The sequence below is a fragment of the Neofelis nebulosa genome, chromosome 1, assembly GCF_028018385.1.
Source record: "Neofelis nebulosa isolate mNeoNeb1 chromosome 1, mNeoNeb1.pri, whole genome shotgun sequence".
Classification (NCBI taxonomy): domain Eukaryota; kingdom Metazoa; phylum Chordata; class Mammalia; order Carnivora; family Felidae; genus Neofelis; species Neofelis nebulosa.
This window is the reverse complement of record NC_080782.1, coordinates 122983270-122994696: the sequence shown is the minus strand read 5'-3', so window position 1 is coordinate 122994696 and position 11427 is coordinate 122983270. Positions and strand designations below refer to the sequence as shown.

General features: G+C 43.4%; 1 protein-coding gene across 15 annotated transcripts in view; it reads left to right on the top strand.

Annotated features, from left to right (window-relative positions):
* Positions 1-11427, top strand: part of LOC131514100 (protocadherin gamma-C4) — a 177151-nt gene that overhangs the window by 70816 nt on the left and 94908 nt on the right. The window contains exon 1 of one of the 15 annotated variants that reach the window (XM_058733748.1): positions 1262-4480. The exons of 12 other annotated variants lie outside the window; for them this stretch is intronic. In XM_058733748.1, the coding sequence (XP_058589731.1) occupies positions 2057-4480 (2424 nt within the window). In that variant the 5' untranslated portion in view covers positions 1262-2056. Of the gene's footprint in view, positions 1-1261; positions 4481-5202; positions 9629-11427 lie in introns of those variants that run through there. 2 more of the 15 variants (XM_058733866.1, XM_058733849.1) reach the window with 2 other exon arrangements.

Below are 11427 nucleotides of genomic sequence, written 5' to 3'. Positions count from 1 at the left end.
CTATCCAATTCTTTATATTCATAGGAAAAGATACAATTTGTAGATCTAAACGTTTCTTTAAAAAGTAAAAAAGCTGTCATACTATTCTTCAAGGAAAGTTGAAATAGGAGCAGTTATGTGTCTTTTAGGGGTGTCTTACCAGGCTCAGATCTACAAAGCAGTGAGAGTGTGGTTTTATCAACAAAGGGAAAGAGACGATGTTATATAGCCTATCTCCTAAAAGCTAATGGGACTTTTTTCTAAGTTTTCTTCTTCTTACCTAATATATTAATTTTTTAACTTGGACATTGTGTAAATGTAAAAGTGGACAGGCATTTAAATAAACCTTTAACAAAAAAAGTTAAGCTAAAATTAGACATTTTTCTTAACTGATTTAACTGTTGTGTTGTTTCTTGTATTTACTCCCCTTTGTTTCAAAACCTTCTGGAATAAGGTATCTTAACATGGATTGTTATGTAGATAGACACATTGCAATTGTGTGCAATGAACTGTGTGAGTGTAAAAGCATTTTACTTAGCAGTTAGATCATTATGCTCACCAGAAGATAAAAAGCATTTTCTTTTACTTGCAGCACAGGTTTTCCACACACACACTCCTGTATCATTTTGAACTGTCTTTTTTGCAGCCCTAAGCTAATATAGCTAGAGGTCTTCTAGTCATTCTATTATCTCTAGGAGAAAAATAGTCTTCAGTTCTTCAAATTTTAGACAAAATTGCCACTCTGATGTGCATACAAGTGTAATATTAAATAATACATTTGTAGATTTCTGTTAGCATCCGCTTCAGTTACTAGCCACTTAACAAACTGCTGAAGAAAAGAGACGTAGTTTTTTTTCTGTATTGACACTTTCTGACTGTTTAGTGATAATTACGTGTTTCTTTTTGTGGTTCTCTGAATCAAAATACTAATTAGGGTAACATTAACTTTGGAATATATGTCTTTCATAAGAATAATTAAGTCTGCACTAAAATATAATCATCTCTCATTTGTGGAAGAATAGGCTGGAGATTGGCTTTTTGTTGTGTATTCGTTGATATTTTTTAAACATTTTCTATTCAAATAGAAAAAATACATAATTTAAATAAAGTAGCTAAACAGGTTGCCTGGCTGGGTTGGTAGGTACAGCATGCGATTCTTGATCTCAGGGTTGAGTTCAAGCTCCATGTTGGGTGCAGAGATTACTTAAAAATAAATAATGCAATAACTAACTAAATAAATATGTAAAATAACAAAACAATATAGTCTTCGATGATGACACTTGAAAGTAAAAGCATTTATCCTGTTAAATTTCACAATGTTAATTTGAAAACATTATCAATATGTAATTAAAATGGCATTTTAAAAGAATATCTAAAAAGCAACTGAGAGCTTACTATAATGATTAATTAGTTTACATGAAATAAAACACCTTCTGAGTCAGTCATCTCCAATAGGTCTACTTTATTCTAAAAATGAATGAATTTCCAGTGACAACTGGAATCCCTACTCATTTGATAATAGATTTACAATATAGCCTAGGGAATAGCACAAAATAAAATTTTAATTGTTTACATTTTAAGAGTAAATGTATTCCAGAAATGTGAGTAATGTGAGACTAAGCCATAAATCTTTTGATATCACTTAATAATACTTTATAAAACTTTAACCCTACTTCATCCAATGCTTCTTGGCAATCACTTTTAAAATATGAATTCAGAGACAAGTTAAACACATTAAAAATAAACTATAAAAGGCAAGAATAATTTTTTTTTCTTTCAATAACCTGGCATACACTATTACTTATCTAAGTGGGTGCAGTAACTGCTTAGGACTCTAAGCGCCGCTGTTCACCTACTTGGAGATAAATTTAACCAAACGCCATCCTGTTAATAAAAGCTCCCATATTGCAAAGACTCACAGTTCCCACAGACCAACTGCAAAGCTGCAGCGAAACTCCGTTCCTAAATCTGAGACACTCCAGCTTTATATAAGATGATCTCCATAGCTGCAGCAAAAAGGTAAACAAGACGCATATGCCCAGTGAAGATTCTGAGTGGATTCAGTAGTGAAAGAACAATGGCTGCTCCAAAGAATTACCAGAGACGCGGCAAGCTGGTCCTGCTGTACACTCTATTGGGCACGCTCTGGGAAATCGGGAGAGGACAGATCCACTATTCGGTGCCAGAAGAGAGCGACAAAGGATCCTTTGTGGGTAATATCTCAAAGGACCTGAATCTGGAATCACAAGAGCTGGTGAAGCACGGAGTCCGCATCGTCTCTAGAGGTAGGACACAGCTCTTTGCTCTGGATTGGAGAACTGGTAGCTTGATCACCGCGGGCAGGATAGACCGGGAGGAGATCTGCACTCAGAGCACACAGTGTCTAGTAAATATCAATATCCTGGTTGAGGGCAGAGGAAAACTTTTTGGGATAGAAATAGAAATCACTGATATCAATGATAATAATCCAAAATTCCAGGTCGAAAATCTGGAAGTAAAAGTTAATGAAATCGCTGCACCTGGAACACATTACCCACTCCCAGAGGCTGTTGACCCGGATGTGGGCATGAATTCCTTACAGAGCTACCAGCTCAGCCCCAATCACTACTTCTCTCTGGAAGTGCAGACTGGAGATGACGGAACTCTACACCCAGAGCTGGTGCTGGAGCAGGCCCTGGACCGAGAGGAAGAGGCTGCTCACCATCTCCTCCTCATCGCCTCTGATGGTGGTGACCCGCGTCGCTCCAGCACAGTGCACATCCACGTGACGGTGTTGGATACAAACGACAATGCCCCGGTTTTTACTCAACCGATTTACCGAGTGAAAGTCCCAGAGAACGTGGCCCCGGGCACCCTGCTGCTTACTGTGAGCGCTAGCGACCCAGATGAGGGAGCCAATGGAGAAGTGGCCTATAGATTTTGGAAAATTAGTGAAAAGCAATCTCCGCTATTCCATCTTAATGAAAATACCGGTGAAATATCAACAGCAGGGAGTCTAGATTATGAAGAATGTGCATTTTATGAAATGGAAATACAAGCTGAAGATGTGGGGGCACTTTTAGGGAGGACCAAAGTGCTCATTTCAGTGGAAGATGTAAATGACAATAGGCCAGAAGTGATCATTACATCTCTGTTTAGTCCAGTCTTAGAAAATACTCTTCCTGGAACAGTAATTGCCTTTTTGAATGTGCATGACCGAGACTCCGGGAAGAATGGTCAAGTTGTCTGTTACGCACCTCATAATCTACCTTTTCAATTAGAAAAATCAATAGATAATTATTATAGATTGGTGACATGGAACTATCTGGACCGAGAAAAGATCCCTATGTACAACATCACAGTGACGGCCTCAGATCTAGGAACCCCTTCTCTATCTACTGAAATTCATATCACCCTGTATGTGGCAGATACCAATGACAATCCACCCACTTTCCCTCATGCCTCCTACTCAGCGTATATCCCAGAGAACAACCCCAGAGGTGCCTCCATCTTCACTGTGATGGCCCACGACCCTGACAGTGGCAACAATGCCCAGGTCACTTACTCTGTGACTGAGGACATCATCATGGGGTCACCTGTCTTCTCCTATGTCTCCATCAACTCAGACACAGGCGTCCTATATGCACTGTGCTCCTTCGACTATGAGCAATTACGAGACTTGCAGCTACTGGTGACTGCCAGAGACAGCGGAGACCCTCCACTCAGCAGCAACGTGTCTGTGAGCATATTTGTGTTGGACCAGAATGACAACGTGCCAGAGATCCTGTACCCCACCCTCCCTATGGACGGTTCCACAGGTGTGGAGCTGGCGCCCCGATCCGCAGAGCCCGGCTACCTGGTGACCAAGGTGGTGGCGGTGGATAGAGACTCTGGCCAGAATGCCTGGCTGTCCTACCGCCTGCTCAAGGCCAGTGAGCCAGGACTTTTCACGGTGGGGCTGCACACGGGCGAGGTGCGCACAGCACGGGCCCTGCAGGACAGAGATGCGCTCAAGCAGAGCCTGGTGGTGGCGGTGCAGGACCATGGCCAGCCCCCTCTCTCGGCCACCGTCACGCTCACCGTGGTGGTGGCCGACAGCATTCCAGCCGTCCTGGCCGACCTGGGTAGCATCAGGACCTCTGCTAACTCAGACGATTCTGACCTCACGCTGTACCTGGTGGTGGCAGTGGCCGCAGTCTCCTGTGTCTTCCTTGCCTTTGTGATCGTGCTGCTGGCTCTCAGGCTGAGGCGCTGGCACTCGACGCGCCTGCTTCAGGCTTCAGGAGGCGGGCTGGTGGGCGTGCCCGCCTCGCACTTTGTGGGCGTGGACAGGGTGCAGGCTTTCCTGGAGAAGTATTCCCGCGAGGTCTCCCTCACCGCGGACTCGCAGGCGAATCACGAGATTTTCCCCCATCCCAACTACGTGGACACACTTATCAGTCTGGAGAGTTGTGAGAAAAATGATCCCTTATTAACATCCGTAGATTTTCATGAATGTAAGGATGAAGCTGCTTCTATTCAGGTGAGTTCAGTTCTGTGTACGTTTTAATTCTCAGGGAAATTATATTTTTTATAAATTTATGTTTTCGGACATACATTGCGGAGACAGTTCAAAATATTTTGAAAAGTGTACCACAAAGCTTTTGGTTTGTTTTAGTGGTGATACTATAAAATTGAGCTCTAATCATGAAAGTTGGTTTCATTTGCTCTCCAAAGGCTCAGACAAGATTGTTTAAACATTGATTCTCAACCTTTTAACATCTTCCATATATGGGGCACCTGGCTGGCTCAATTGGCAAAGCACGTGACTCTTGATCTTAGGGTAGTGAGTGGAGCCCCACTTTACATGTAGAGATTACTTTAAAATTAAAAAAAAATAAAATCCTTTGTATGTTACTATAATTATCACTTATCACTCATTCACTTAAGAAGTAGTTACCCAACCACATATAGTAAGTTTGTTGTATAAATAGGGGATATATAACTGAGACTTTTTTTTTTTTTAATTTTTTTTTTTAACGTTTATTTATTTTTGAGACAGAGAGAGACAGAGCATGAACGGGGGAGGGGCAGAGAGAGAGAGGGAGACACAGAATCGGAAGCAGGCTCCAGGCTCTGAGCCATCAGCCCAGAGCCTGACGCGGGGCTCGAACTCACGGACCGCGAGATTGTGACCTGAGCCGAAGTCGGACGCTTAACCGACTGAGCCACCCAGGCGCCCCATAACTGAGACTTTTAAATCCTTGTATTAGCTTGGTAAAAGTAAAATACATTTCATAATTTTAGAAATCTGTTTAGGATTCGGATCTTGAAGGACTTGAAGTTTTTTAGGTCTTTGAGGATTTCTTCATTTTAAACCTCTTTTATAAGCCTTGTGCTTGCATCAGTACCCTTCAAAATTTTAATACTTATTATATTTTAAAACATAAATACATTTGAAAGGATGGATTTTGGTGGTAGGTGAGACTGGTTCCTTTATGTGTCATTGGTCTCCAAGAGCTCATACTAAAGAAGACGTAGAATCTAAAGCCTGAAATGTCCATCAACCCCCCCCCCAATAAAAACAACAAAATCATACTTTAAATGAAATGTCATTTTGTAGCATAAAGAAGAACATGTTTTCACTAAGTTCCAATGAGCTGTTTTGATTGGACAGCCATGTGAAATGTTCTCATGGTGAGAGAGTTTGAGAATGTAGTTTAAAAAAAAAAGTAGTTTCATGTAAACAGATTCTAAACAAGCTCATCAATTCAACTAAAAATGATTCCATCTAGATTTTATGTCTTCTGTATTCCTTGTTATAGCATTTTAACAGTGCTTACCATTGATTTGTCATCACATGAGAGTGGAAAGCACAATAAATCATTTGTTAGTTATAAAAAGGGCATGTCTGAAGGATTGTGTAGTGTTCCCTCCCATTTTGCACATCCTGTGGGTGGGAGTTAACTTCGTATTTTCTGTAGTGTTTGGGTGCACAGTCATTTGAGGGAACAACTGTATTATTGACATTTTGCAATTTTTAAGTGTTTTGAAACTTGCCCTGATAGAAAATAAAATCCTTACTCTTGTTCAAAAGATTCACTGATTGTTCAAAAATTTCAACAAATGGAATAAAATAATTAGAACAAATGACATTTATCCAGGAAATTTATGCAAATAAACTTACCAGAAGCTCAATTCCAAAGTCATTGCTTCAGTATTACATAGATACATAGATCAGAAAGTCATGTGGTCTCCTGAAGTATCCCTTTATGACTTTGTATTGAAGAATAAAACATTTCCTTAGTGACTTTTAAGAATGAATTTATGTATGATGTTGGGTATGACATAAGCCAAGTAATTTTGAGATATGAAGAAGGAGGTAGAGTAAATCATCCCTTGGCTACATCATAGGGACAGGTTTTTAAAAAATGAATGCTTCCTTAGGTAGTCAAACGAGTAAAAAGAAATTTTTTGAAGAGAGTGTTGATATTATCAGGAGATGCTTGAGGATTGGTATGAAACTGCAAAGCTTTACAGAATAGTTTTCAACACTATTGGTATTCTCTAATACATATGATATTAAATAACATTTATAATGTAGAGATGTTGGGGGAAACATTTAGGAATCATGAAAGAAGATTAAGATTGTTTCACATATCATACCTAATAAACAGAAATGAATTTGTGAATACAGTATATGATAAAATTTCTAAGGTCAAGACCTGTGTCTTATTCATTGTTGCATTGTTATATCATCACTGACAAGGGCACTACTAAGTGCAAGGCAAGAGTTCAATGTATGTTTGTAGTAGGGTGAAATGGATGGACCAGATATGTCGGTTAATATAAAAACTCATCACATTTCTAATAATTTGGAAACAAGAGAAAATATATATTAAAGAAGGCTTTATAACTTAAGATATTAAATATATTAACATTAAAACGTGGCTTGTTCAGTTAGGCGCTGGATTGTGATTATTGCAGCTGGTTAAACTGAAGCAGCAGGGGCTGCAGTTTCCCAGTGCGGACCGTGGGCGCCGCTGTTGGCCAAAGTGCAGAGCTTGGGCACTGGCGATCTTCTCGCGCAGCCGCAGCACACTTTCCCTGTATCAGGCTCTCTAGCTCGAGCCTTTACACAACTTCCTCCTCTGGAAAAGAGGGAACCCCGACCCTCACGCTGGAAATATAGCCTGTTCGGAGCTCCGGACATCTGCAGCACAGAGATTATTTGTAATCCGGCGTCTCCAGGCCGGTGAGCAACCTGAGGGGAGCAAAAGGGATGGGGAGCGGCGCTGGGGAAAGGGGCTGGGCTGAGAGGCGACCAGTGCTCTTTCCCTTCCTGCTGTCTTTGTTCTGCCCGGCGCTCTCAGAGCAGATCCGCTATCGGATTCCCGAAGAAATGCCCGAGGGCTCGGTGGTGGGGAACCTCGCCAAGGATTTGGGACTCAGCGTCCACGAGTTACCGAGTCGACAACTGCGCATCAGTTCGGAAAAACCTTACTTCACTGTGAGCGCCAAGAGCGGGGAGCTACTTGTGAGCGGCAGGCTAGACCGGGAGCAGATTTGTGGAAAGAAGCCAGCCTGTGCTCTGGAATTTGAGGCTGTTGCTGAAAATCCGTTGAACTTTTATCACGTGAGTGTGGACATCGAAGATATTAATGACCACACACCAAAATTCACGCAAAGTTCTTTTGAGCTGCAAATAAGTGAGTCTACGGTGCCAGGCACACGGTTTATATTAGAAGCAGCGGAAGATGCTGATATTGGCTTAAACTCTCTGCGGATTTATAAACTCTCTCTTAGCCCTAGTTTCTCATTGATAAATAAAGAGAAACAAGATGGTAGTAAATACCCAGAATTGGCGTTGGAGAAACGTTTAGACCGGGAACAACAGAGTTACCATCGTTTAGTTCTGACTGCCATGGATGGCGGAGATCCCCCACTAAGCGGCACCACTGAGCTCCGTATCCAGGTCACTGATGCCAATGATAACCCCCCTGTATTCAACCAGGACATGTACAGAGTAAGCCTTCCAGAAAACGTGCCCCCAGGCACCACAGTGCTGCAAGTAACAGCCACTGACCAAGATGAAGGCATCAACTCGGAAATCACTTATTCTTTCTACAGGACTGGGCAAGTCTTCAGTCTGAATTCAAAGAGCGGGGAAATTACGACTCTAAGAATGCTGGATTTCGAAGAAATCAAGGAATATTCTATAGTGGTGGAAGCGAGGGATGGTGGAGGACTGGCTGCACAATGTACAGTTGAAATTAATATTCAAGATGAAAATGACAACAGCCCAGAAATTACATTCCATTCTCTAGTCGAAATGATTCTGGAAAACGCAGCGCCAGGAACGCTAATTGCTTTGATCAAAATATACGATCAAGATTCCGGGGAAAATGGGGAGGTTAATTGTCGATTAGAGGGTGAAGTTCCTTTTCAGATAATCTCTTCATCAAAAAATTCATATAAATTGGTAATAGATGGGACTCTGGACCGAGAACAGACCCCAGAGTACAATGTCACCATCACAGCCACCGACAGGGGAAAGCCGCCCCTCTCAGCTAGCAAAAGTGTCACTTTGATCATCACTGATATCAACGACAACGCTCCGGTTTTTCTCCAGGCCTCCTACATGGTTCACGTGATGGAGAACAACCCTCCTGGAGCCTCCATCGCCCAAGTCAGCGCCTCCGACCCCGACCTGGGACCCAACGGCCGCGTCTCCTACTCCATCGTGGCCAGCGACCTGGAGCCGCGGGCGCTGGCGTCCTACGTGTCCGTGAGCGCGCAGAGCGGCGTGGTGTTCGCGCAGCGCGCCTTCGACCACGAGCAGCTGCGCGCCTTCGAGCTGACGGTGCAGGCCCGCGACCAGGGCTCGCCCGCGCTCAGCGCCAACGTGAGCCTGCGCGTGTTGGTGGGCGACCGCAACGACAACGCGCCTAGGGTGCTGTACCCGGCGCTGGGGCCCGACGGCTCGGCGCTCTTCGACACGGTGCCGCGCGCCGCGCAGCCCGGCTACCTGGTCACCAAGGTGGTGGCGGTGGACGCCGACTCGGGACACAATGCGTGGCTGTCGTACCACGTGCTGCAGGCCAGCGAGCCCGGACTCTTCAGCCTGGGGCTGCGCACGGGCGAGGTGCGCACTGCGCGTGCTTTGGGCGACAGGGACGCGGCCCGCCAGCGCCTGCTGGTCGCCGTGCGGGACGGGGGACAGCCGCCCCTCTCTGCCACCGCCACGCTGCACCTGGTTTTCGCCGACAGCCTGCAAGAAGTACTGCCGGATGTCAGCGACCGCCCGGAGCCCTCTGACCCCCAGGCCGAGCTGCAGTTTTACCTGGTGGTGGCCTTGGCCTTGATCTCGGTGCTCTTCCTCCTTGCGGTGATTCTGGCGGTGGCCCTGCGCCTGCGCCGCTCCCCCAGCCCCGCTGCCTGGGGCTGCTTTCAGCCTGGTCTTTGTGTCAAGTCTGGACCTGTGGTTCCTCCTAACTACAGTGAGGGGACTTTGCCTTATTCCTACAATTTGTGCGTTGCCCAGACTGGAAAGACAGAGTTTAATTTTCTAAAATGTAATGAGCAGTTGAGTTCAGGACAAGATATACTACTTTGCAGTGATTCATCTGGGGCCTTATTTCCGCTTTGTAATTCCAGTGAGTCGACTTCCCATCCTGAAACTCAAATGGCGGTGAGTTCTGTTTAAGTGTCTACTCCTTTTCATCATTTATCCAGTTTTTCATACTTCTGTAAAAATATATTATGGTTCTAAGGTTAGTGAGTTGTCTTAAGGGTATTACAGCTCATCAGAGAGCTGTACTAACATTTTTTAAAGAGAGTGGTGATTTGGGAGTAGTTATATGATATATAATAGAGTTATTGCACCAAGTTCAGATTTACAAAGTAGGGAGAGTGTGCTTCTTACTTCACAGCAGAAGTATTATATCAATTTCTTATTGCTTTTTTCAAAGGTAATGAAACTTACCCACTGATTGCCTCATTTATTTAAAATATTTGAATTAAAAAATTTTTAAATTTTTTTAATGGTTATATTTATTCATTAGACAGAGAGACAGAGCACAAGTGGGGGAGGAAAAGAGAGAAAGGGAAGCATAGAATCCAAAGCAGGCTCCAGGCTCTGAGCTGTCAGCACAGAGCTGACGCAGGGCTCAAAATCAACAACCGTGAGATCATGACCTGAGATGAAGTCAGATGCTCAAGGACTGAGCCACCCAGGTGCCCCTTTAGAATTTTTTTTTAATGTTTATTCATTTTTGAGAGAGAGACAGAGTGTGAGTGGGGGAGGGGCAAGGGAGACAGAATTCGAAGGAGTATCTAGGGTCTGAGCTGTCAGCACAGACAGAACCTGATGTGGGGCTCGAACTCAGGAATCTAGCCTGAGCCGAAGTTGGATGCTTAACCAACTGAGCCATCCAGGGACTCCTAAAATATTTGAAATTTTGTTACATGTAAGTAAACATTAAATTTAAAATAGGCATTCATTTACCTCATCTTTTAAAGCAAAGAAACTACTACTAGCTATCTCCTTTGCTGATTTCACTAGTACAGTTTTATCTTTTTTATGTTTATTCCTCATGTCTGGTTCTTTGTATCTACCTAGTCATGACTCTGTGAATGCCCTAAAACTGTAAGGAAAATAGTGTGGGTGGAGGGCATAGAGAAAGACTCAGTAAACTCATTAGAAGGTCCAGTTCATTATCTGTGTTCCTCTAAGTTTTCTTGATTGCAAAATCCTCCCCTACGCTTATAGTTAATTTAAGAAAAAGACACTTGACAAAAGAAAAGGAAATGCTGTTGCCTCTATCACTTGAGGCCAGGAGGAGGGGGTGAGTCACTGGATTTGTCTTATTATTTGGAGCTCTAAACATTAGTGATTAGAGGAAAGAGAATCCCAAATTTTCCACTCTTATGGCAAAAATTACTAATTTTATGCGCAAAGTTGCCATTTCTTAAATATCAGTCTTTTTCTTGGTCTCCCCTAGTAACTGCTTCAGTAAATGATTTCTTTACAAATTGCTGAAAGAGTTTTTTTTTTTTTTTTAATGTAAGCTCTAGGTCAACATGGGGCTTGAACTCACGAGGCTGAGATCAAGAGTCCCATGCTTGGGCCGCCTGGGTGGCTCAGTTAGGCGTCTGACTCTGTATTTCAGCTCAGATCATGATCTCAAGGTTCGTGGGGTCAAGCCCCGTGTCGGGTTCTGTGAGACAGTGTAGAGCCTGCTTATGATTCTCTCTCCTTCTCTCTCCGCCCCTCCCCTGCTTGTGCTCTCTTTCAAAATAAATAAGGAAACTTAAAAAAAAAAGTCACATGCTCAACTGATGGAACCAGTCATGTGCCCCTGAAAGAATTTCTTTTTTTTTTTAAGTCTATTTATTTATTGAGGTGGAGAAGGGCAGAGAGAAAGGGAAAGAGAGAGAATCCCAAGCAGGCTACCTGATGTCAGTGCAGAGCCCAACTTGGGGCTCAAT